A 27,410-nucleotide genomic window follows, 5' to 3' on the forward strand; every position below is an offset into this window, starting at 1 on the left:
GTCTGTCTGAGCATGGGACATATGGCTCTTTCACAGACCATCCTTATGACATCTCTGTTTTTGTTAATTTGTTGTCATTAAATTGTAATACAAAAATCAATCAACCAATCAATTTATTAAATGAAAGACGTTCGTTGATCCTACGGGAAGCCAAGCTATCGGGCAAACATATGTGGATGACAAAGTAAATGGTTTGAACTCAGGAGTATCAGTGTGATCGTCTGGGTGAGGGTAGGTCTGAAAAGAACTGTTGTTGGTGATTTTTCGACAACCTGAAGTCTTCTTCAAAGTAAAGAGCACTTGACTCTGAAGATGACTTCGTTCAGGTTGTCAAAACGCCAGCCAAAAACAACGATTCTTTTAGAACTACTTTGACACACTATACGATTTAGTGGAGAAGTAAACAAATGTAGTGTGCGATATGGAGTGAAATGAACCATTAAAAAACCATTTAAAAATATTAACAACAAACGGTTTAAAATTTCTCATTTTCACCGCGTCCTACTAGGTATCACATTATTTTAGTCAATATTACTCACCGCTAGATGTCTGTATTGGTTACTCAAGCTCTCGGAGGTGCAGGGGACTGGAGCGAGGTTAATGACTTTCTGTTCTGTTTCTCTAAGCCACACGTTCAACACTCGGTACGCATCATCGTAGTTCTGGGCCAATGGGAACACTCGTTCAATAACCACATGTCTGTTGTCACTTCTGAGTCGAACACCTTCCCAGAGGGTACGTGTGGCTAACACACGGTTCTCGAATTGGCTTTTCTCCGTTGTTGCCTCGGTGTTTGCCAGAAGACTTTCGGCCGCTGGGAAGACGTAATCTGAAATCGGACGAAGACGACCAACCTCTCGAACAACAATCTGAAAAAGTAAGGTAAGGTATGGCTGGTGATTATACTGTACTCTAAAAGAAAAATCACAACCCTCGCCCTGGCTAAACAGGCAACTTTCATTTAACTTCAGTTTCTGAGCACACGAAAACAAAATCTTGTAAAATATAATTACACACTAATGCACGTTATTTTCATGAAATTTACTGAAAATAACCAAAGTAAATCATTCTTATTACTGTTTTTTCTTGCACAAGATTTCTTTTTACATCCCGCAGCTTCCGTTGCGTATTTCTTATTTAAATCCTCGTATTTCGGAAAACGATGGTAACTGGTGTAGATGAGAATAATAAATTTACAATTCCCCTGTACTACGTCTCTACAAATTAAGTTCAGTTTTCTCAGTTTGGCCATTGTTGCTCCGACAGCTGCGAACAGCCTTAACTGGAAAACCTTTCACCATCGTCTTCCCATGAAAGTGAAACAAAAATACACGTAAAGACACACCGCACACACAACAAACAATGCCTCACCTCGTGGGAAGTCCTCTGCTCTTTGATGACAATAAACTCGGCCGAAACCGGTTTGGCTCGAGTCAGAGATTTGTCCAGCTTCACCACCCTTTTGTCGAAATCATCTAATGTGTCAAACACTCGTTGTTTTTCGGTTAGAGCTGTTTCTAATCTTCGGCGCCGGTCGTTCAGTTTGACCGTTACTTCGTTGATCGTCGACTTGGCTCGGTTGATTTTCGAGTGAACTTCGCTGATGACTTCGGGATTACCACCGTTTTCTTTGATGATCCACTCGCCAGTTTCTTCCATGGTGTCGATTTTTCGTCTGTGAATTACAACCTCCTCCTCGAGATTCTAGCAAATACAACAACGACTTTAATTATTTCTTCGAAGAATCGGCTACATCTACACTAGTGGAATAACTAGGGTTTGTCTCTCTTTTCTCTTTGCAATTTAGTCTGTACAAAAAACAAACATATGGAATTGAATCGCAACAAAACTTCCGCATAAAAGGCACAAAACTACGTACAGTCAAAGAAAAGGTAAAGTATATCCGATGGTATAGCATTTACGAAACAAGCTTGAATCAACGGGAAATGTAATCAATCTGGAAACTGAACAAATGTTTCATAGACCACTTTCATAAATGGCGGCCAATTGTAAATTCTTTTGCAAGTATTAAAATTAGCCTTACTAACCTCATTTTGAAGTTGGTAATTCAAAAGAATTTTAACTCTGAAACGAGGTTAGTAAGGCTTATTTAAATACATACAAAAGAATTTTAAATTGGCAGCCAGTTATGAAAAGGGTCTACACTTTTTCCTCTTTGCGCACAGTTGGTTTTATAGACAAACGAAGTTCGAGTCCACTGTGCAATGAAACATCGATGTCTAAAATTTCGTTACTCCAATAATTCTGGGTTAAAAGCAAACAAGATTAAGCGCAAAACAGTAAATCGGTATTTAGGGACGGACCATTCATTTTTTGAGGGTGAAAGGGGGGCGGGGGGAGGGGTGAGCAATTTTCTGGGGCACGAAAGGTTTTTCTCACCTTTAGGTTGTGCATGATTCTTCTGGGTGGGCAATAGTTTGTGCAAGAATTTTTTAAAAGTCGACCACAGGACCTAGAAGTAGAAAGCACTTCCTCGATTTTCTCCCCATGACTCCCCCTGCACGATTTTTTTCCAGCCGTTTTTGCTGTGCTGTCAAAAAATAATGGTCCGTCTGTCCCTAGCTTTTAGTGTGGATACTCTCAGCATACCTGCACGTGTTGCAGCTGGTCCCGGATGTTCTCCAGGTCTGTTACAATGATCTCCACTGACACAAAACTCATGATGCCCATCACCTTCATCTCAATCTCGTTACCAGCTCCCTGGAAGACTTCCACGGTTCTGATGTACTTCTCGAGTTTGACTTTTCTTTCTTTCAAGCGCACCTAACGAGCAAGAACAAACGGTTTTAGACTGTTCACAGAGGCACGGTAAATGCCCGCTTTGGAGGCCACACGTCTCTATGTGCTCCCAGTTAGAGGGCAGAAAATCTCTGTCAGTCATTCCCCTTCCTTTTCTTTCTGCTTGTCTCGTATTATTAAAAGAAACAAAAACCAAGCATATAAATACATATATGTTATTTGCCGGCTGGGAGGTCCGTATAGTGAAAAACTGTGACAGAGGTCTTGAAAATGCTGCCCGAGGCCGCAGGCCGAGGGCAGCATTCGAGGGCAGCATTCGTCACAGTTTTTCACTATACGGACCTCCCAACCGGCAAATAACATGTTTATTTTTTTTCCTGCAGTAAATTGGTTTTACAGATTACAAATGGGTTTGTTTACACATTGTCATTGAAACGGCCTGCGCACCGTCTACTAACGATTCGTAAAAAATCTTGGCAACGAGTAACTCAGACAGTAGACAAAGAAAGATGTATTAAAGAACAGAGTTTTTTTTTCGAACTACTTTATTTTAGTTGCATTTACTTCACCAGTTAAGTTCCCTAAAATTGCTTTTGTGGTGTGAAATTTCGTGCGAAGTTTGAAGTTTTACTAAAAAAACAATTTCTGTCAGTCGTTGCTTTTAAAATCACATTAAATCAGACTTTTCTACCATAAATTGAACAGCAGAAAGCGAGGAAATTCGTTGAGTGTATTCCACAGAAATTCCACTGAATGCAGCAACGATCATAGAGGTAAACTCGACTAAAATTGACTCAAATTTTACAGCGAGAGAAACACAGGATAACGCGCCATTACAGCGCCAAGCTACAAACAACCAAGCAAACTCTCACAACTTCAAAACACTCAATTGAATTTACTTACAGTGACTTTCCCTGTCATTTTAAAGTGAACAGAGATAAACTCGTGTTGACTAATCGTCAAGGGATGTGTAAAAAAGGCAATAGATTGACGATTACCGCTAACTTTTAGGAGCGAAATTTAGGAAGCGGGGAAAAAATCTGGCTCGTGGGTCGTATCGTAAAAAGCGGGACAGGTCACGTGCGTATGATTAGCCAATCAAATTCGAGGATTTAGGATTCTGGCCCGATCAGATGCTTGAGAAAAAAATAAAGAACTGTATTTTAAAATGGCACTTGTTAATTATAATTTACCTGCATGACTCGGTTGTCTTTGATAATGGTGATGATGTACTCGTTGTTAGTAACCTGTTTGGACAGTCTCAACAGCTTGATTTCCGACTTTTCTAACACGTCAATCATTTTCTGTTGACAAACACAACCGCACAAACCCGTGAGCATCTGTTATCTATTGACGAATCAGCTATAAATTCATCAAACAAATTAGCTGTTAGTTTACATACGTTGACTTTGATGAGTTCTTTCTTGGCCTGTCCAATGTTGAATCCAACTCTAGGCTCAGTTGCCAGAATACTTTCAGCTTCAGACATCACTTGTTGCATTGGCTGCATGACTTCTTGTACCTAAAAAAATGAGATAAACGTTTTTACTCTGAACTTGGGATTGAAAGGGTTAAACAGCACGCGATAAAGGGCTTGACGAGGCGCTCATGTTGAACAATATCATAAACATAAAGTATAGAGTGTTTTCACATGACGTCACGGCAGCCATGTTGGTGTACCAAACCAATCCTGTCGGAGCTCAATTATTTTCTTATGTAGACACTTTCTTTTCCAAAAGATTTGCATGGCTGCTGGTCACGCGGGTGAAAACGCTCTATTGTTACACTATGATATATACCAAGGCCAGAGTCTTGTTGGAATTTTTCAGCTCTTTTTCTCCGCCAACTACTTTAGCTGTCAAAGCTTCCCATCGTCTCTTCACTTCCTCCACTTCGCTGGTCACCATGACAACGTCATTGTTGATTGACAGCTCACGGCACACGCCAATCAAAGCTTCCGACATGGACAAAAGGTTCTGTAACACAGGCCGGTTGTTCTCCAGGTCCTCGCGCAACGCCTGTAGAGAGAGAGCAACTATTCAATTTATCCACCGAATAGTTGAAAATAATAACTACTGTGTCTTACATACTTGTTTGGAAAAAACACTCGTACAACAATCTGTAATCAAACAGAGCGAACATACTCTTTCATTTCAACCGATTAGGTGCTTAAACCATTCAGGACTTGACTTAACCATGGTTTCCCCGCTTAGCGCCGATTACATGCCTTCGACTCAAGTTTCAAGTTCTACCAAAGGGCATTTCACAACTATCAGTTAGACTCCGTTGTCTTCCTTCTTCCTTGTATGAAAACGGATCTGAAAACCTTGAGCGACCCCTTCTAAGCCACACCTAGCAGTTCGCTTGAAAGACTGAGGACTAATTAAAGCAACTGAAAGAAGTACAACACTGTACCTTAAGCTGTTCTTGTTTCTCTGTCATGGCCGCCATATCGCTCACATCACCCTGCCCCAAAGCCAGTTCGTCAAACTTCTTTTCGCTCTGGCTTAACAAGGTGACCACCTGTTCGCGCACTTCGATGTAACCAAGCACACTCGGTGCCAGTCTACCGAGACTTTTCTGCCGCTCGTCAATTCCCGCCTTCAGGTCTTTCCAGCGGTTTTCCACGTCACCAAGTCTCATCTGTAGCTGATGCCGGTCAGCGGCGGTGTCGGTCCGTGTTAGCATATCAATACCTCGCTGTTGAATGTCGTCGTAAAGAGGAGCATGGAAGTCCACGTCTTCTTTTATTACCTGCGAATAGAAAGAATTTCTTTCAAGTTCCTACTAATACCATAAACCCTTACATTCCAAACGACGGCCAATAGGCAACAGTGACAAGATATCAAATATTATGTTTCGAAATGTCGCAAACAACAAGCAATGCCACAAGAAAGTACTTCTCAGAAAGCGTTGACTGGTGACAGACTGGGGTTTCGTCCTCAGACGTAAAAGATAGAAGCATCTTGTTCAGAATAAAAACCGTGAGCACTGCGGTTTTATCAAAAGACAGGCCACATAACAAACAGAAAAAGCTTCGTCAGCGAGACAGCAAAAAAACTGCTGACTTAAAATGTGTTATATCATGGAAACTGCATCACAAAATTCCTTGTATAAATTACCAAAGCATTTCCCAGTAAAACTCAACTCAGTAGGTCTTAAAGTTTTCATTATCGATCGATATTTGCGTTTCAACTTGGAGCCCTTAATCAATAAATTGATATAAAAAGAGAGAGTTACCTTCAGACCAGACCCCTGTTTCTTTATGACACTTGGTTTGATTGACAGCGTACCAAGGGCCTGGAATCGACCCTCCGTGTCATACAACCATTTTTCAAAATCGTCCAGAGCCTCGTTGAACCCTTGGCAGCGGTAAAGCGCCGTTTGCACAAGCGTAATGCGATCCTTGATTTTGTCCTCGATGCTGCAGTACAGATCTGTCACGTTTTGGACTTTGGACTTAGTGACATCAAGGAACTTCTCGTTGTCTTTGTTCTCCTGCATTAGTGCTAGTCCACTCGATTGCAGCGAGCCGAGCTTAGGTCTCCGCTGGGCTAGAGCCACCTTCGTGGCCTAAAAGACCCAATCCATCATCAGTTAACTGTTTGAATAGATACTGACAACGAGCAAGCACATTTTGTTCACTACAAAACGATCTACGATGTACAAGATACTGTCAAAAACCTCACAATTCTACTATTCAAAAATTAGAAATCGAGAGCGAACAACCTAATGTTTTTAGTATAAATTACTAGTTGTTCAGAACTTTATCTAAATCCTCTTCACATACACTTCGAAAATGCAAAGAAGCGGCCGCCATTTTGTTAAGTGCCACACACTGCAAGGCTACTCACTATCTACAACAGAAAAGATAGTGAGTAGCGTAGCCAATCAGAGAATGGCCTTTGAACATGATAGAACGCTAGTAGATTTATACTAATTTCAGATAACATGTTTATACTCATTCGAGTATAATTATGTTTATTACACACCTTTAGCTCAGCCAATTGTCGCTTTAGCGCATCACTGTCACTTCCAGCTGGTTCCTCCAAGATGGCGGCGTCCACACCTGTCAAGTCCAGTTCAAACTCCTGTAGTGCGGTCATGAATTGATCTGAGGCGTTCACTTGAGCCTCGATCAGGTGCTCCCGGTTTTGAAGCTCCAATCGAATTCGTTCGTAACGTTCATTGGTTGTTTGCTGATCGCGACGGGCTTCATTTGACATCCCATCGTACTTGTCGAGCTTGTTGGCTAGTTCATCACCAACTTCGTTCATTCGTTTGACATCACGCGCTCGTTTTTCAACAGCTTTCAACACACCCTGTACAGAGACAAGCATCCAGTTATTAGTGCAATGCACAAACGAACCATTTGAAGTATGACTACAGTACAGTTGATCTGATCCAACTGATCAAACTGTCACTGTTACGTGTTGCGGGCGTTCGGTGAGTTAGGGGAGCAGCGAGAAAAACCGGGTGAATGAAATAATAATCGGCTCTTTGGGGGTTAAGCGAATTCTTTTTCTCAGCTTTCTGTTCTAATGTTGTTCTCTCTGACTAGCTCTCGTCCTTTTGTGCACACGCCGTTCATAGCCCTCCTAACCAATCAACCGATCGCCTGAACACGGCAACAACTCTTAGTAAAGGAAAGATCCTACTGTGTTTTTTATTAAATATCTGCTACACACAAGAAATTAATTAATTAATCAACATAAATTAAACTAAGTCATAGAGACGAAAAGGAACTACAAATCTTATATGTGACTCGGCCTCCCCAATGGACCATTTTCGTATTCCCGGTATCAGACTGGAACTAGCTTGTAACTGAGGCTAATACGGGGAGTCTTCAAATGCAAATGACATTAATATCTTTCATAGAAAGCTGGTTCCAGTCCGACACCGAGAATACGAATATGGCCTGTTAAAAGTACAAAGTACATTAGTTTTTTTTCATGGTGTAAAATCGTAACAAGTAATAATTATAGAGCAATAGTTCTACTAAGTAGATAATACTCGTCGTCTATGTAGACCCCTATAGCATACCTTGATGTTCTGTAACTCTTGTTTTGCGATCTCCACGTCAGGTGAAACGCCCAAATAGGATCCCAGTTCTGTTTCTGCTAAAGTAACAACATCCTTTACGTTCTGCGAGTTGTCGTGGTACTTTTGAGCCAGCGGTAACACATCCTCGATCTGCGCGTGCCGTTCATTTGTTTTTCTCTTGAGCTCATCCCATCTTTTGCTGACGTCATCGAGTTTGGCGCTGAACTCGTCCTTCTTGGGGCCTGGGCCTGAGGACTCCAGGAATGCAGTAACTTTTCGAACAAGGTTGTTATACAAAGGTTCATGCATCAGAACATCTCGCCTATCAGCCTGTGGACAGCACAAAATGCGTTCAGTACAGTATGGTTTAGAACAGCGTTTCGGAACTATCTAAAAAGAGGTGAGATGATCAATCAACGGGTTTCAAAATAAATCAATGGGGACAAATAATGATTTTAAAAAAAATACGTTAGTCGTCAATACCGGTACACAAATCTTGTTTTTACTTTCAATTAACCTTTTTTCTTAATTTAACTCTCCCCTTGGGTCTCATCCCTTTGACAAATGACAACGTAATCACAGTGAAAACGGAAAAAAGCTATTCTTCAGGTAAGCTCAAAACATGAATAATGCGCACAACATGAGCAAGCATACGACAATCCATAAAGTCGATCCGACAGCTATTGAAAGACGGAAGAAATTCATCATTGGTTTTTCTGGCGGTAAAGTACGGACTTTTTATGCGCAAACAAAACGCCGCGCATTTCCGCGGCTTTACAGTAAACAAGAAAGATTTATACTCGAGTATTAGAATAAACTGCTGTGTTAGTGTACCGTATTAGCGATTTCATCCTCTCGTAGTGTGATGAGATCAGCTTTCAATGGCTGATAGTTCGACGCCACTTCCTCTGCTCGAGTAAGCCATGTAATAAAATGATTTATAGCTTCCTCTACAGGCTGATGATCCACTGGAAGAGTGTACACTGTCTCCTGCAATAGAACGCAAACAAACACAGTCACGGGAGAACAGTTTACAATTTGAAACATAAAGCACACTAGACTAGCTAAAACTACACCAGGCCTCAGTTGTTCGAAGGTTGGATAACACTATTCACCGAATAAATCGTTATCCAGTGGATAAGTGTTAACAAAACAAACCACGCTATCCCGGCGCTGGATAGTGATTTATCCGGTGGATAGCCTTATCCACCTTTTAAACAACCCCGGCCAGAACAATTAAGTCAAGCATAATTTAGGCCCATGCTGATACAATTCGAGACTCTCTTCCAGTGTTCCAGATAAGTGAGGGGTCTCAGGCCAAAAACCCGACAAGGTCAGCTACATGACCCGATAAATTAATAGAAAATTCATCATGATTTGGTGGGATCAGTGGAAACTGCATCAGTGGAAAAATTGACACCCTACCTTGAAAACTTATCCGGAACCCTGCTCTTCACAAAAAAAATCTGCTTCACAATTAACGACTACAAAATGTAGTCTCTCGATATTACTGAAGATCTGAAGCATGGCGTAAATGGAAAACGACGATCGGAGAGGGGAATATATTTGGAGGGAGAGGTATTAAAGTAAGTTCTTTTTTGGGGGGGAAGGGGGAGGGGATTCTTTTTACGTAAGTATGTTAACTTTGAGCTGGGGAGGGGGGGAGACAATAATGGCTTCTTTCCCACCCCATTGTTTTTGTTTGTTTCGTTCGTTAGTTAGTGTTGTCTGTATGTCTACTTTGGTGAGTACCCCTCCCTCTCGGCTACCGAGTTACTGACCAGCGGCACTGACAGAGAGTTCAGATAGAGTCTCTGCTGACGGATTGTCCCCTCCAGGTCATGGAAGTTCTCTTTGATCTTGTCCAACTTTTCTTGGATGTCCCGCGGAATTGCTTCACTCTCACGTTCACCGTTTGGCAACCTGCCGCGTGGAGCGAAAAGAAATCTTGAGAAAGTTATATAAATGTTTAGAAAGCAATGAGAACAACTGGAAGGACTTGAAAAGTATTAAAAAGCTGTTAGTTTTCGGAACTAGCAAAGAAAGGGAACCCCTGTTACTTAAATAGTCCCTTCATATCGTTTCAAGACACCCCACTCCACTATTTGGGTGAAGGGTGTATGCAAATACAGTCAGTCAGTCCTTAACAAGTTAAATACTCTTATGTTTCTGGTGAACTAGCTGTTCTTCAGCAGACTTAACATACAAACTTTGTTCGAAAATCTTATCACAGTTAAAACATGCTAAGAAGCACTGGGATCCTGCATATGACGGCTGTAAGATACAGCTGTTATGCGGGTTATAAACAAGAATTTCTCAAGTTTATGTAGAAATAGTGTAATACTTACAAGGCGCTGGAACTGTGAGCATTTCTGATTAGCCAGTCACCAGTCAGAGTCGCTGTCGTGAGCAAAGGCTTATGTTTACTGATCTCTTCACGACAGGCCTGTAAAAACAGCGAGCATTGTTAACCACCGAGTACAGAGTACTACCTTATCTCGGTAAATAATTATTTAAATAGATTCTATGAATGGGAAAATAATGGAACTCGATCATAACGCCGAAGAACATTACAAGAACTATTCCCCGTGTGGAATCGACGAGTCAGTACCCGCGGCTATACAGCTTCTCTGAAAGCGCTATACTCCTATTCATGGAACATACGGGTGGTAAGGCGCTATCGAGCAGAGGAAAATTAATGTTACCATCCTTAGGTATTGGATGCTCATTAACACGTTATAAAGATTAATAAGAATAAAAATGTTCATGAAACCAATGGTCTTACCTCGAGCTCTTCAAGTCGTTTCTTGACCGCCTGTCTGTCAGTGGGATCAATGTCAACTGCAAGTAACTCTTCCTTCCTCCCGGCAAACTTTGCAAGCAGCTTTTCCACTGCAAGTTGGAACTCAGCTGCTTTGCGCATGTGCTCTTCGTAATGCTCCTCAAACCGACTCATCTTGATCTTCAGTGCATCCACCCGACTTGACAGCGCATCCATTTGACTTCGAACCGCTGCCATGTCTGTTGACGGGTCTTGCAGACTCAGGAGAGCTTCGCCAGACGAGCGCTCTTTATCGGCCGCGTTATCTAAAGTTGACTGTAAATTCTGCAAAGAGCAATATAAGCAATATTATATTCGCTGATCTTTATTTAACCACAAGGCTTTAATAAGCGGTCAAGGACTGCAAAGTCCAATATTTTGAATTGTCACGTACAGTCCTATATAAGCAAACCACGTCAATGTGGTGAAACATGACGGAAGTGAAAGTTAACTATGTACCTCATTTATGTAAGTTTTTCACACAAATGTTACAAGTTGTGAAGTTTAATTGTATTTAAACAAAACCGCTTTTGACTTTGATTTTTATGTATTTTATGTTTTCGGCATATCCAAGTGTGTGGCACTAAGAGTTGAAGAACTGTTTTTATCCAGCGGCAGGTACCCGTGTCGCAAGACGAAACAAACCGTCGCTTTTAGCCAGAAATCATCTTGCAGCTGGTTTCTGCTGGTAAATAACGTGATTTAAAAATATTTGCTTTAACTGCTCACAAAAAGATACACACTTTAAGTGCCTGTCATTTTTTTTATTTCTGCTTTATTTTTTTCCTCTGACAATGTTTACTTAATAATTGCAACCCCTGCTATGTCTGCCCACGATCAAGAAAGATTAACATTTGAAAATCTCTAATCGCATTCGTTTGAATTTCAATATGCCAATTTTAACTAACATATTTCCAAGTCAAATCGACCTAATGTAAAAACCAAGCAATTGCTGCCAAGTTGGCTTTCAATATTTAAAGACCAACTATCAAAACCGTCGACTGCATCACTGCTAAAATAAGAGCACACCTCCAAACGAAAATAACGCGGCTGCAAGATTCTGATAATATTTTTCCGTGCCTACCTCAAGTCGAAAGTGAAATGACTTATTGCATATTCGTTTTCCCCCAGCCTGCGGCTTGCCGTCGCAAAAATTATGATCCGACGGCAACGAACGATCTGTTGGAAGCGTAACTAGTGCAGATGACCTTGTAGTTCTCACGCATAGAGGTTTATTCAAAACTCCTTGCCAAATTGTTACGGAGCGAACATGTTTATCTGGTGCTTCTTCAGACACCACGTTACTTTCCAGATCGAATGCGCGAGATTTGCCGTTTGATGATTTTTCTATAAAGCATCCACAAGTAGATCGAATCTTTAAATTTGTCGGCATAACATGCCCAACAGGATTTACACTGTTCTCAGTTGCAGGCCCAGCAAATCTTATAAACGTTGTTCCATTCCCGCGCCAGTTTGATAAATAGCCTTTATTCCGATCGCATGAACATTCCACGGTTGAACACCATAACCTTGTCCGCAGACCGTGTTTGTCAGCAGCTTCATCTAACTTGCTGCAGTTTTTCCTCGGGCGGTTGGCGTTTAAATTGCAACCACGGCATCCACATTCTGGAAGATTACTTCGTTTCTCTTTGTTAGACATTTCTAAACGCCAGTAATTAAGTCCAATGTTTTAAGTCGGTCCCGAGGAACACGTAATACGAGTAAGTGATCGAGTTTATCATACGCATGATTTATATCAATAACTTTTTCCATTCATTCGCTTGGTCGCGGGAAAGAAAACGATATAACCTTTTGACGAAGAGTTAAAGCGATGGTTTGAAGACATAATTTATAGATAGATTCCTGGTTGGATTACTGGTCACTGATGACTCGCTTTTCCCAAAACAATCGAGAGAACCGTTGTGTCTGCGTGAATTTCCTCCTCAAAAACCTGCCACTTAATTATGCATTCGCAAGCTCGAAATTTACATTCGAGACAAGCTCGCTGTCATTGTTGTTATGGACAGTCCTGAGTTAAACAAAGAAACAATCATTTCCGTATAGTGTACTCCGTTAAACAGTAGATCGCAACAAACAAGCAGTATTCCTGCAATCCCACTGAGCTGGCAAACTGCGAGAATTTAATATCACTTTTTGAACAACGCGACAACAAAAATCTCGCCGTATTTTTAGTAAAAATATTTTGTCGCCAAATCCAGCGCGTGCATGGTGACGTGTTTCTATGAATACACGTACTGTACGGTAAATAACATTTAAATATTGTTTTAAGCAAATATACCAGTGTTTAAAAAGCTTGGCCAGGCGAATTGTGAAAAAAGGTAATTACCTATGTTAATAAAATTTTCGCTACAAGATTCGAAAAAGTGCACAGTGGGCATTACTTCTAATGAAAAGCCATAATTAATTTTTGCAGAAGGTAATCTGTTTTCCAAAATGTAAAGAAAATATTATGGCTGTCACGAGACCAATATAAAAAGCAAGGGCAAAAACAATTCATACGGCGAGAAAACAAGTTACACACCAGTCTGAAATAGGACAAACAAAAGCACATTGCCTTGTTCGTTTCACCAGTATACGGTAATACACACAAACCAAACGTAAACAAAAGCTTTCATTGCTTTCACTGGCAACAACTTTGATTACAATTCAGACACTTTCCTTCCAATTAGTTCTTTTCTTGCGTTTCCTTAGCAATGAAAAGAAATAGTTTACAATGCACTTTTCTTCTGCCAAAAATATCTATTGAATTACGAGCCATTACAGTATCAACGGCAGGAGGTGAAATTGTTCTCTAAATTAGCCAAGAAAAGGTTTTACATAATTACAAACTAATTCTACGCTTCTCTCCCCTAACACGAACAAATGCTCACTTATAAAACTGTGAAAACGAAAACTCAAGTGACATATACCAGAAAAAAGAAAGCGATTCGTTCACTAGATTTGATCAATCAAGAATAAATCGATATTGTAATGAACTGTCTTAGAGGCCATGGAAATTTCCATTGATCCGTATTCCTGCTAAGGAAACAAACCTGTTTAAGCTTCGAGTCATTTATTCTACTCTACTCCAAGGCGATTACTTATCTTTGTTTTCACTTTTTTATATATCTTTGTTTTTACTTCGTTTCCGAGCAAACAACTTAAATTTAAGAAGCAGCGCACGTTAACCTATCACGTGGTCTGCAGTTTGTCACTTTTTGTCGCGGTTTAGGCATTTTAATATTTTATCGCGGGTTCTTTATTTCTAATGAAAAAGAAAGCAATTGCTACAATTTCCATTAACCTAAAGATTACCACCATAAGGTATGTTAAGTATTTTCACGATGCCTTCAGCTTTGTAAATAAGAAACTATTTTGAAAATGGAATTTAAAATTCAGAGAAACTTCTCTTCGTTTATCAAACATGCACAAAGACAGCTTAGGTTTTTTGCACTTTCAAAAAGCAAAAACAGACAATCCAAGTGGCAAAAGGAAAGAGTGAAACAACAGCTACAAATTAACTCTCGCACATAACCGTACAGAAACAAGCGAGTGAAAGCGAGACGGAGTGCTGCCAACATTCTTATTATATATTCAGATTTAGACCCCGTCCACAAGTATCCGGATATTTGTGAATCCGCAACTTTTTCTTTCCGGATTCAAAAATTTCCCCGTCCACACGTAGCAAAAATATCCGGATTCGCTGCCGAATTCGCCGGATGCCGCGTGTGGACGGAAGCCGTATCCGGAAAGAAAAAGTTGCGGATTCAAAAATATCCGGATACGTGTGGGCGGGGCCTTAAACACCTCAGGATTAGTGGAAACGGCTTTTTAAGAAGGTGAGGCAGCCTGGTTTGTAAAGTATACTGCAACACGCGTTTTCCGATGTGTCGAAATTACAGAATGTTAAAGCAAGGCTTGAAAAGTAATCCTTACGCTGAAACATCTACTTCTCAAGACAACAACAGAATAAGTTGATCTAAATTCACTTTAACTTTTGCTGTACGAAAAACGAAGTCCAGGCTAAATGAACACGGACCAAAGTGGAGCGGTTTTCAATCGACTATCGCCTGAAGGAACTGTTTCCTTGTCCTTTGTGCGTACTTTTTTTCCTGAGTTCACAGCAAACAGCGAAACCAAAAGTAATTATGGCGTACTTCACGCGTTGTTCCCGCGCTTGGTAACGGTAACACCTTTTTGCTTCGATTTCGGATCGGCCCATAACGTTGTTCACTGTGATAGGCCAGATGCGATTCACGCTACAAATAAGTGGACAACCTTACCTTAATCTCCTCAATTTCTTCCTTGATGCTTTCTGGCTCAGCCCCAAATGCTCGCTGCGTATTCAGCTGGTCTTCCACCTTAGACATCACTTGTGCCAGCTTTTCCAAGTCATTGCAGTATTCGTCGGCTAGAGGCAGCACGTTTTCCAAGGTCCTTCGTCGGTCAGCGGTCATATCAACGATGCTGCTCAATGCTTCAGTCACGTGATGTATCTCCCTGGAGAGGTCCTGTTTGTCGCCTGGTTGTGCGTTCTGTACCAGGATCTCGCTGACTTTGGTGAAGTTTTCGATGATAGGTGTACGGTCAGTTATTTCGTCTTCAATGTTCTGAGAAAATAAAGATGATTCTATCAATAAAATAGTAGCGGTGCATCTTTCTTGTGGTCTCCAAGAATAGCCACACACTTGGGTTTCATCTAAACTTGAGAGGTAGAACCACTCTTTGGGGGGTGACGTTTTACTCCAGCAGTGGAAAGGTTAAGTAAATACGTATGTCAGGATTTCTGCGTCAGTCGTGTTTGTTTTTAAATGAATATTGGATCATTACCATTTTTAACTGTTAGGATCCCGAGCTACTTCTCATCGTGACTTCCTTCACAACGATTTGCAATTTGCGACAGGACAACGTTTGAATTATCCGTTTAAATTGTTATTTGCATTTAGCAGATTAATACTAAATTGACTCGGTAAATTAGAGGATAAATTTTGTAAATAACTAACAATTGAGCATAGCTAGGCTGATGAAACACCTTTTGTTACAAGAAAAGATTATTATTAGCTGTTTAAAAGCTATAATTACACAATTCACATGTTTTAGAAGAATAACATATTTAGTTCAGTTGTTAATAGGCTAACGAACGATTCTTACAATCACGACAGAAAGGCATAAAGAGAAAATATGTCGACTTTTAAGTCTAAATGAACCCAATGTGAACGTTAAGAGATTATCAAAGCTTAATGAGCAAACAAGTGCATATGGGTGGACAGTGAAAACGTGGAACGGTCGCGTAAACTACAGCTGATGCCATGGATACTTGGGTACAACGTGCAAACAATGCTCATACAATTTGTAAATGATCAAGACTAACGAACACAGTACGGAGTGTGCAGATCGAAGAATGAATGGGTGCACGAACACAAAGAAAATCGATTCTGTTGGAACCAGAGATGATGTATTAGAGTATCAACGTACAAGCACGTGTCGTGTATAAATGAATATGTTTGAAGAGGACAATACATAAAGGAGATATGTTGAGAGAACACTTGCACTGAAAGAACGATGAACGTGAAGTTAGCAAGGGGACGGTCAGTTTGAAGCTCAAACGGCAGGTGGATGAAGCAATATGGCTAGCAAACAATCCATAAAACCTTTCAAACACACATCACTAACACAACTTATTACTCTGAAAAAGAAAAAAAACTGGGTTAAACAGAAATAAAACACAAAGCGATGTACAGGGTGCTGTTACAAGTGCATAACGTGTTCATATTTACTGACCACTTTCACCAAAACCAATCATTAATTGGTACAATAAGATGACACTGACAGCCAATGACATGTGATTAAATAAACACCAGCCACTGTGGACAAAATGTAAAATGACACAGTGTGATGTGCAAAAAAAATAAAAACAATATCAAAAGAATGCTTGGTGTACACATAACGTAATAGATCAGCTTTATTTTATTGTTATCATTATTATAACATTTAGATCTTGTTATTTAATTGACAATATAAAATAAGAACGGAATAAATGTTTATTACAAGAAGGTCAGTCTTGGATTCATGCTGGTAAAACTCTCCTCGTGGAGAGAGGTAGTTTGTTATTTCTTAGAGTGGAACCACACGGTCCCGATTGCTTATTATTTCGTCAAGAACGTTCAATCGATCGCATTCTTTACAATTGGGTGATTTATGTTATTTACAGATTATCAGCTTTAGAGTACCATCTGCTGTCCTTATTTTGCTTGTTTTTCTGTGACAATGAGCCACCATAAGACACTACGTTGCTCGTTAAGCATGCAAGCGACGACCACAAATTCCTGTCTCTTAAAAAAGGTTTCACCTCATAAAAACACACATCTACAACGATGGTCAACAGTACGCTACGTCTCCTGTCACAAGCAGAAACGATGCAATTCTACCTGGCATGCAATTGTCATGCAATTTCTCTCAACAGCATTGACAGCCATCATGCAAATCTACACACATTCCATCTGACAGGAATACCTTGATCTGTTGCAGCTGGTCTTTGATTTCATCCACCTTCCACGAGACTGGCCTCATCCAGCTCAGCGTCTTCAACGTGACAAGCATCCACTGTAAGAAATTCTCCAGAACAAAATTAAACTGCATGTACCTCGAGCTGTAGATAAAAATCATCGACTTGTGCTCTAAAACATACTGATACAGTGTTTCGATGATAACGAGGTAACGTTGTACAACTGTTGTTTCGTATGGAATGGACTCTCTTCTGGGAGATATTGCTTGCATCTGAGTGAAAAGAACAGTTTCAGGTGTAATCGCCTCAACACTTTCTATTTCTTTCCTTGGAGCTACTTCTTCGGTTACCTGGTACAGTCCAACAGGCTTATCTCTTTCCTCAGACAAGACTCTTCGCTGCACGGTTGTTGTCGTCGTTCGTTTTACGATTCTCTTTACTGTAACACCATTTTCATCAACATATTCTTCGACCAATTCATCAGGAGAAATGCCTTCTCTGTCTTGTACAGGAAATTCCACCGCCGCTGGCTCTAGTTCATGGCGTTGTCTCCTAATAGTTGTTCTTGTTGTTGTTGTTGTGATGCTTCGTTTCACGATTCGTCTCACACGAACGCCATTCTCATCAGTATACTCTTCAACTTCCTCTTGTGGCTCGTCGTCGGATAGTGCAACAGGAAATTTAACTTCCGCTGGTTCGGTCCGTTGACCTTCTCTTTTGATACTGGTTGTTGTAATGGTTCTCCTGACAATCCGCCTAACACGAACTCCGTTCTCATCAACATACTCCTCAACTTCTTCGGGTGATTCATCTTCCATTCCCTCGATTTCAGGAATAACTATTTCCCGATTCAAAGTTGCCGAAGGAACTCTCTCCATTACGTCATCGTGGTCAAGATCTTCCTTTAACTCTGGTTTTGTTGACTGCGACGGCACAATTAAGAAAGAAATGTCTCCTGTAGGTTGTCTAGGTTCTTCTGATGCTGGTTCACTCTCCTCCATCCATTCAGGAAGAACAACTTCACGTGTTTGCACTGAAGGAACAACATCATCAGAGTCAAAATAAACAGGAGCTGCTAACTCAAACATCTTTGCACCTGGACCGTCCTTTGCTTCATCAACAGATGTACGGATTACACTTCTTGTTGTAATGGTTCGCCTCACAATTCTCCTCACACGAACGCCATTTTCGTCAATATATTCCTCGAAATCTTCTGGTGATTCATCTTCAGATGGTGTTAAAGGAAATTTAACTTCCACTGGTCCAACCTCGGCGCCTCCTCTTTTTTTTGTTGCCGTTGTAGCGATTCGTTTAACAATTCTTCTCACCCGAACACCATTCTCATCAATATACTCCTCGACTTCCTCTGGACTTTCACCTTCTGATGATGCAACAGGAAATTTAACCTCCACTGGTTCAGTCCCTTCACTTTCTCTTTTAATACTGGTTGTCGTGATGGTTCTCCTGACAATCCGCCTCACCCGAGAACCGTTCTCATCAACAAATTCTTCAACTTCTTCGGGTGATTCATCTTCCATTCCCTCGATTTCAGGCATAACTATTTCCCGATTCAAAGTTGTCGAGGTAACTCTCTCCATTTCGTCCTCGCGATCAAGGTCTTCTTTTAACCCAGGTTCTTTAGGCTGAGAAGATAGAATTAAGAAAGAAATGTCATCTGTAGGCTGTCTCGGTTCTTCTGATCCTGGTTCACTCTCCTCCATCCATTCAGGAAGGACAACTTCACGTGTTTGCACTGAGGGAACAACATCATCAGAGTCAAGGTAAACAGGAGCAGCTGACTCAAACATCTTTGCACCTGGTCCGTCCTTTGCTTCATCAACAGATGAACGGATTATACTTCTTGTTGTAATAGCTCGCCTCACAGTTCTCCTCACACGAACGCCATTTTCGTCAATATATTCCTCGAAATCTTCTGGTGATTCATCCTCAGATGGTGTTAAAGGAAATTTAACTTCCACTGGTCCAATCTCAGCGCCTTCTCTTTTTGTAGTTGCCGTTGTAACGATTCGTTTTACAATTCTTCTCACCCGAACACCATTCTCATCAATATACTCCTCGACTTCCTCTGGACTTTCACCGTCTGATAGTGCAACAGGAAATTTAACTTCTACTGGTTCAGTCCCTTGACCTTCTCTTTTGATACTGGTTGTGGTGATGGTTCTCCTGACAATCCGCCTCACCCGAGAACCGTTCTCATCAACATACTCTTCAACTTCTTCGGGTGATTCATCTTCCATTCCCTCGATTTCAGGCATAACTATTTCCCGATTCAAAGTTGTCGAGGTAACTCTCTCCATTACGTCCTCGGAATCAAGGTCTTCTTTTGACCCAGGTTCTTTAGGCTGAGAAGGCAGAATTAACAAAGAAATGTCTTCTGAAGGCTGTCTCGGTTCTTTTGATGCTGGTTCACTCTCCTCCATCCATTCAGGAAGGACAACTTCACGTGTTTGCACTGAAGGAACAACATCATCAGAGTCAAGATAAACAGGAGCTGCTGACTCAAACATCTTTGTACCTGGATCATCCTTCGCTTCATCAACAGATGTACGGATTATACCTCTTGTTGTAATGGTTCGCCTCACAATTCTCCTCACTCGAACGCCATTTTCGTCAATATATTCTTCGACTTCTTCTGGTGACTCGTCTTCGGATGGTGTAACAGGAAATTTGACTTCCACTGGTCCAATCCCCGGGCCTTCTCTTTTGATAGTTGCGGTTGTAATGGTTCGTTTTACAATTCTTCTCACCCGAACACCATTCTCATCAATATACTCCTCGACTTTCTCTGGACTTTCACCGTCTGATGGTGCAACAGGAAATTTAACCTCCACTGGTTCAGTCCGTTGACCTTCTCTTTTGATACTGGTTGTGGTGATGGTTCTCCTGACAATCCGCCTCACCCGAACGCCGTTCTCATCAACATACTCTTCAACTTCTTCGGGTGATTCATCTTCCATTCCCTCGATTTCAGGCATAACTATTTCCCGATTCAAAGTTGTCGAGGTAACTCTCTCCATTACCTCCTCGGAGTCAAGGTCTTCTTTTGACCCAGGTTCTTTAGGCTGAGAAGGCAGAATCAAGAAAGAAATGTCTTCTGAACGCTGTCCAGGTTCTTCTGATCCTGGTTCACTCTCCTCCATCCATTTAGGAAGGACAACTTCACGTGTTTGCACTGAAGGAACAACATCATCAGAGTCAAGGTAAACAGGAGCTGCTGACTCAAACATCTTTGTACCTGGATCATCCTTCGCTTCATCAACAGATGTACGGATTATACTTCTTGTTGTAATGGTTCGCCTCACAGTTCTTCTCACTCCAACACCATTTTCGTCAATATATTCTTCGACTTCTTCTGGTGACTCGTCTTCGGATGGTGTAACAGGAAATTTGACTTCCACTGGTCCAATCCCCGGGCCTTCTCTTTTGATAGTTGCGGTTGTAATGGTTCGTTTTACAATTCTTCTCACCCGAACACCATTCTCATCAATATACTCCTCGACTTCCTCTGGACTTTCACCTTCTGATGATGCAACAGGAAATTTAACTTCTACTGGTTCAGTCCCTTGACCTTCTCTTTTGATACTGGTTGTGGTGATGGTTCTCCTGACAATCCGCCTCACCCGAGAACCGTTCTCATCAACATACTCTTCAACTTCTTCGGGTGATTCATCTTCCATTCCCTCGATTTCAGGCATAACTATTTCCCGATTCAAAGTTGTCGAGGTAACTCTCTCCATTACGTCCTCGGAATCAAGGTCTTCTTTTGACCCAGGTTCTTTAGGCTGAGAAGGCAGAATTAACAAAGAAATGTCTTCTGAAGGCTGTCTCGGTTCTTTTGATGCTGGTTCACTCTCCTCCATCCATTCAGGAAGAACAACTTCACGTGTTTGCACTGAAGGAACAACATCATCAGAGTCAAGATAAACAGGAGCTGCTGACTCAAACATCTTTGTACCTGGATCATCCTTCGCTTCATCAACAGATGTACGGATTACACTACTTGTTGTAATGGTTCGCCTCACAATTCTCCTCACACGAACACCATTTTCGTCAATATATTCTTCGACTTCTTCTGGTGACTCGTCTCCAGATGGTGTTACAGGAAATTTAACTTCCACTGGTCTAATCTCAGCGCCTTCTCTTTTGATAGTTGCCGTTGTAATGGTTCGTTTTACAATTCTTCTCACTCGAACACCATTCTCATCAATATACTCCTCGACTTCCTCTGGACTTTCACCTTCTGATGATGCAACAGGAAATTTAACCTCCACTGGTTCAGTCCCTTCACTTTCTCTTTTGATACTGGTTGTCGTGATGGTTCTCCTGACAATCCGCCTCACCCGAGCGCCGTTCTCATCAACATACTCTTCAACTTCTTCGGGTGATTCATCTTCCATTCCCTCGATTTCAGGCATAACTATTTCCCTATTCAAAGTTGTCGAGGTAACTCTCTCCATTACGTCCTCGCGGTCAAGGTCTCCTTTTGACTGAGGTTCTCTTGGCTGGGACGGCAGAATTACGAAAGAAATGTCCTGTGTAGGTTGTCTCGGTTCTTCCGATGCTGGTTCACTCTCTTCCATCCATTCAGGAAGGACAACTTCACGTGTTTGCACTGAAGGAACAACATCATCAGAGTCAAGGTAAACAGGCGCCGCTGACTCAAACATCCTTGCACCTGGACCGTCGTTTGTTTCATCAACAGATGTACGAATTATACTTCTTGTTGTAATGGTTCGCCTCACAATTCTTCTCACACGAACACCATTTTCATCAACATATTCCTCGACGTCTTCTGGGGATTCGTGTTCTGATGGTGCCACAGGAAATTTCATCCTAGCCCTGGTAATCACCATTCTCTTCACCCGAACACCATTTTCATCAATATACTCTTCACTTTCTTCTGGTGACTCCTCTTCTGAGGGTACTACTGGAGACCTGATCTCCACCCGTTCAAGACCTTGATCTTCCCTTTTAATGGTTGTTGTTGTAATGGTTCGCCTCACAATTCTCTTTATTCGAACACCATTTTCGTAAATATATTCTTCGACGTCTTCCGGCGATTCATCTTCTGATGGTACTACAGGAAATGTTACCTCGACGGGTTCAATTTGTCGAGCTTCTTTCTTAACAGTTTGATGTGGATCGTCCTTGACTTCATCAACCTCCATTGGTGCCTCGTTTTCAAAGGACGAGCTTAGAACAGGGATTGTCACTTTTCTTTCAATGTTGATAAAAGACGCATCTTCTTTTATTTCAGGCCTTTCTTTAACCTGGGACACAGAGCTGGTAATTCTTTTTGGATAATCTAAACCATCCGCTTTGAGAGGTTCTTCAGGTTTGTCAGGCACAACAACAAACCATTTGGGAACCCGTGGGTACCTTTTAACCTCGAGTACCACAATCTCTTCATTAAACTCGTCGGCTTCATCATCCTCTGATGTTTCATCATCTCCCTGTACATCGTCTATTTCCACTTGAGGGTCCGCATCACGTTCCGTGGGGGGCGTAGGTGATGGTTCCTTGTGCGCCCGTTTTCGTGGTATCTCAGATATCTCGGACAGACCCTCTGGAGGTTCTATTCGTTTACGATCGCGAATTTCTAGGCTTTCTTTGTCCTCTTCAAGATCCAGGAGGGATATTACAGGCCGGTGCCTTTCAACAACGGTTGCCGACAGTTCTTCGACGATGTCCGGTCTCTCAGGGATATGCACTGTCGGTAAAACGGGTTGACGTGGTTCTACCTGTATCGATGAGAGAGAAATCTCCTTTGGTGTTGAAGGTTTTTCTTTGACGGTTTCGAGCCACTCTGGGTAAGAAACATTTCTTTCTACTCTTGCAAGATTAAAATTTTCGTCTTGATCCATGGGTGGCTGATTATCCTCATGTATAGGCAATGATGCTGGTGACGGCAACTGAACAGTCACAGGTTGTACAGTTCTTTTCAACCGAGTCGTCAATGTGGTTTTGGTGAGCTTTTGTGTGCGACGACCGTCGTCTGAGGTAAACGTGTGAATTCTTTCAGTTTCCTCGGGTCCTTCTCTAAGCTCGCGTTGACCATGATCTCCTGGTTTCAGGACAACTTTCACCGCCCCATCTCGCAACACCGTCTTGGGAGTAGTGGTAAAAGACGTCCGTACAACTCTTCTTACTCGCTGACCATTTTCGTCTGTGTACTCCTCTACGTCTTCTCCTGGCTCTGAAGGGACATCAACATCCATCTTCTGGGTGGGTAAACGACGCTCTGACCTGATTATTGTCTTGGTGGTCGTTACTTTAGAAATCCTCTTCACCTGGCGACCTTCTTCATCAACGTATTCCTCGATAACTTCTTCGGGCTTCACTATCTTTCTTACTGAACGCTGCAAAGGAATACTCACCTCACTTGGTTCTTTCTCCAAGTAAACAGGTGCCGCTGATTCCTGCACGAGAGGTTGTCTACCACTGTCCTCCCCAGTCTCATCTTCATCTTCTTCGCTGTAATCTTCTTCATCAGATGATCCTCCAAGAAGCGGTCTTCCCCACTCGAACACTGATTTACTTACTACAGCACCTTTCTCGCCTTGTTTAGTCTCTTGTTCGAGTTTGTGGGGGACTGGAATTTTAAAGCTTTCTATAGTGCCCTTTTTCACTGTGGTAACTCCAAAAGGAGACTTGTCCTCAATAGTTTTATCACCATCAGCGGTTCTTAAAGCAGACGTTCCTAATTCAAACGGTCTAGCAGATAGCTCTCCTTTGAATCTTGACCTTTCGTGAGTTTCTACGACTTGTGGCTCCGATTTAACTGATTTGGGAACCTCAAATCCTTCAATCTGACTCTTTTTTACTGTTGTGACCTTAAATGGTACGGTAGAATCGCCGTCTCCCTGAGGCTCATCTTCCTAAAGATACAAGGAAATATCATGCATGTCATAAACGTACGAAAAGCTCCCAACAGCGCTCGTTAAGGTACGCACTTGACAGCTGATAGAGCGCCTCCTGCACTCCTGAGTTCTACATTCTTGCTTGGTTCTTCGGTTGGTGAGGGGACGAACTATTTAATCAGCTTTGTCTAGAGCTATTAATTAAATTAACATGTAGATGGGGTTTTTTAATAACAAGCAAAAGAGCAAATGCTGCGATAATTGTTGTTGAGAATACGTTCTCAACATTGAAGGTACTTGTCAATCAGTTGCCAAAATAAAATACGAAATTCTTTGGAAACCCGTTAAGGTGGGCGGGGCCCAATTAAACATTCACAAGCAAGGCGATAAATCCTCCGAGAGCGAATAAATCATCTAGAATTATATTTTACGAACATTTCCTAAGAAATGGTATGGGTTTAAATATAATGAAAATGTCAGAGCGCCACGCCAAGATCCTCGGAAGTTAGTAAAAACACTATCCTAGGTAACAACATGTTTTACATCCTTTTCCAAGATTAAATTAATCTCTCAATGTAAATTTACGAGTCCGTGAGCACGTATTTTTCACAAGCAATACTGATGGGGCTGATATCGTCCTTGATTTCTAAGAGCCAAAGAACCACCAGAAGAAAAAACAACCTTCAATAAACAGCAAACAAAACCACCATCGATCGCTATTTGGGATTCCCGCGTTTCGAGCTAAAATTTCAAAACAAGTTTCCAAAAAACTAGTTGCCTTTAATGTTGAATTTTATACCTAAGATTTATGACTAAGAAATCAAAAGAAATATTTGAAAGAAAGCAGTTTTTTCATATGATCAACTAGACATCACGAGGCTCGTCGAGTCATTTGATTTTGTCGTCGAACTGAGCGTGTATATCCACCAATAAGAATCTGTTAAATGCCACTTCACATTGTGTGGAAGACCACGTCAATCAAATATTCAATTTGCGTTTGGTTTTTCAAATTTCCTTGAACTATATCGCTCGCGATATATAGCATCTTTGGTTCTGAACTAGGCGAAATTTCCAGCACAATGTGCAAGAATTCGTCTTGTTGAACTGATACACGAACTTTAAATTTTCGTCAGTGACAGAGTCGCATAAAAATCCGTTTTAGTCCGTTATGACCAAATTTGCATTTACACCAACAGAAAACAACTCATGCATTCAAAGTTATAATTCCACTCGAAGGAGCCTTGCCACGTTGTTAGAATACATCTTCCCATTCTGCTTAAATCGAACAAATTAAAGCTTCAAAACGCTAAGCTAGCAAACAATTTGCAAGTAATAATAAATCAAACAGGATAGCCAAAGATTGGAAGAAGACTAACACGATATGAGACCAACGAATTTCAAAAAGTTAGGACAAATACGTTGCTCTTTCAGCGTCTTAATCAGAGAACAAGTTAAAGGTTCAACTTACATCTTTTCCTTGCTTCCTAAAGAAGCCAAAAACTCGAGCAACAGCGGAGGATATCGGATTCATTTGGACGTTCTGTCCGCACGCCGTCGCCAAATAATCATTCACCCTTGAGACAGCAAGCGATTAGCATTGGAAGAGAGCCGCCAAATTCTCCCGAATTGTTCACGAAGAACTGTCGTATCGCGATATAGACTGTTCATTAACTGTCACCTATGACGAGACGAAAATGTCGCCAAAGCTTTCGAGATGGTCCAACACAATAGGCAGAAATTCAGAGTCCCTTGAAATAACATTATAAAACAAATGAATTCAAGACCGAAAGCCGAGTTGCCAAGGTTAACACGTCACAGCAAAACCTGTCTGATATAGTCGTGCGGATGTGGCAAATTAACAAGTAAATTCTCGAAAATTTATCACTGTCTTGAGGTTATAATATTCTTTCCGCATTCAAAGCAACTACAAAAGAGAAATCACCCCACTCTAAAATCATAAAGCTGTATTCTTTGATTCAACGCCACCGAAAGAAAAAACAAAGACTATCCCTGGAGGCTATTTCAACGACGATTTGTATAACAAAAAGAATGCCAGGCCTTCAATCAAAATGGGAAACCGTCCAACATGGGAAACCGGTCAGAGGGAAAGCAGACAACAGATCGAATTAGTGTTTAGGGCAACGCTTAGCTTAACTGTTAATTTTTACACATATTGTTAGTCGGAGTTAATTTACGGGGTTAAGGTTAGTTTTTGGTAAGGGTTAGAGTTAGCGTTACTATGCAATCTGTGTTTTACACTGAACGCATGCGTTACATAGCAATCCTTCAAGATTCGAATGTTCAAGATTCGCACCAAGAAGTCGGGAGCGTCACCCAAATGGCTACAAGCTGATGTTAGGTAGAATTTTACTAAACTGTACAAAAAAGTATTTACCTCATCCTGCAGTTCACCGTCACCAGGCTCCACAAACAGCGCGACTGTCACGTTATTTCTATGAGACACCACTTGGCATGCAGGCTACCTAACTGCTTCTCTCAAATGGTCACATAATGGAGCGTGAAGGTGTGCAGTGTGAAAAGTGAAGGCTGATGCGTGAAGCGTAAGCGTGACGCATGAAATGTGAATCGCGAAACACGAAGAGTGAGACTTATCACGTGAGGGCATGCGTACAATCTTTCCGGACTCACCTTGTCTCCAACGCGATTTCTGAGCTCCAGAAATCTGGTTTGTAGTTGGTCCCACTGGTTGTTGACTCCGTCCACCTTGTCTATAACAACACTTGGGTCTTGATCTGTATCCTGTAGATGGCGAACCACCTCCTGTCCAGTCTCATTCGTGTTCGCAAGCTGGTAATTAAGTCTGGTCACCTCGAGATCTAAAGCCTTTGGAAAGACAAGGGAATGGTCAAGAGATATTGACCGAGTTTTGAGACTTAAAATGAAAACAATAAAAAGGGGTAAGGACTGTTGAGACTGGGAAAGATTGAGATGGGTTAAAAACGACAAACTTGAAAAAGTGTACTCTAATTTGTGATTAGAATTGAGCTATTTTACTTTACCCCGCTGAATAATCTCGAAATGCATCAGTTACGGTAAAATCCCAACCATAGTTTCTCTCTTACCTTGACCCGCCTGCTCAGATTCTTGGGATCTTCCTCTTGTAAGAGAGATTCAATTTCTCCAGTCCGTCGTTTGATCTGGACCGTGAGAGACTGGACCGACTCGTCCAGATTCTTGACTGTACTCCATGTGCTCTCCAGTTCCTTTTGTCGCTCGTTTGACGCCACCACGATGAACTCCATCCGACCTCGAACGCTAGCAATCTCCTCCTATAGGCAAGGCCAGAAGCCATGTTAGTAACACAACATACCACCTACAAGTAGTTTAGACTTAACGAGCAATGCATTAAAGTGTGGTAACAATTTACAGTAAAACATTT

General features: G+C 41.5%; 1 protein-coding gene across 1 annotated transcript in view; it reads right to left on the reverse strand.

The window, feature by feature from the left end:
- The window catches only part of LOC145463982 (uncharacterized), a 126,383-nt gene that overhangs the window by 52,803 nt on the left and 46,170 nt on the right, over nucleotides 1-27,410 (reverse strand). The window contains exons 49-66 of the mRNA XM_081447781.1: nucleotides 27,094-27,300; nucleotides 26,660-26,854; nucleotides 17,138-24,028; nucleotides 14,908-15,234; nucleotides 10,589-10,909; nucleotides 10,152-10,249; nucleotides 9,585-9,726; nucleotides 8,638-8,793; nucleotides 7,804-8,133; nucleotides 6,753-7,082; nucleotides 6,001-6,333; nucleotides 5,176-5,514; nucleotides 4,560-4,778; nucleotides 4,163-4,282; nucleotides 3,954-4,064; nucleotides 2,611-2,784; nucleotides 1,372-1,704; nucleotides 540-869 (exon numbers count right to left, since the gene is read on the reverse strand). Coding sequence (XP_081303907.1) covers nucleotides 540-869; nucleotides 1,372-1,704; nucleotides 2,611-2,784; nucleotides 3,954-4,064; nucleotides 4,163-4,282; nucleotides 4,560-4,778; nucleotides 5,176-5,514; nucleotides 6,001-6,333; nucleotides 6,753-7,082; nucleotides 7,804-8,133; nucleotides 8,638-8,793; nucleotides 9,585-9,726; nucleotides 10,152-10,249; nucleotides 10,589-10,909; nucleotides 14,908-15,234; nucleotides 17,138-24,028; nucleotides 26,660-26,854; nucleotides 27,094-27,300 — 10,956 coding nt within the window. The remainder of the gene's footprint in view (nucleotides 1-539; nucleotides 870-1,371; nucleotides 1,705-2,610; nucleotides 2,785-3,953; nucleotides 4,065-4,162; nucleotides 4,283-4,559; nucleotides 4,779-5,175; nucleotides 5,515-6,000; nucleotides 6,334-6,752; nucleotides 7,083-7,803; nucleotides 8,134-8,637; nucleotides 8,794-9,584; nucleotides 9,727-10,151; nucleotides 10,250-10,588; nucleotides 10,910-14,907; nucleotides 15,235-17,137; nucleotides 24,029-26,659; nucleotides 26,855-27,093; nucleotides 27,301-27,410) is intronic.

This window comes from Orbicella franksi, chromosome 12, assembly GCF_964199315.1.
Source record: "Orbicella franksi chromosome 12, jaOrbFran1.1, whole genome shotgun sequence".
Lineage (NCBI taxonomy): Eukaryota > Metazoa > Cnidaria > Anthozoa > Scleractinia > Merulinidae > Orbicella > Orbicella franksi.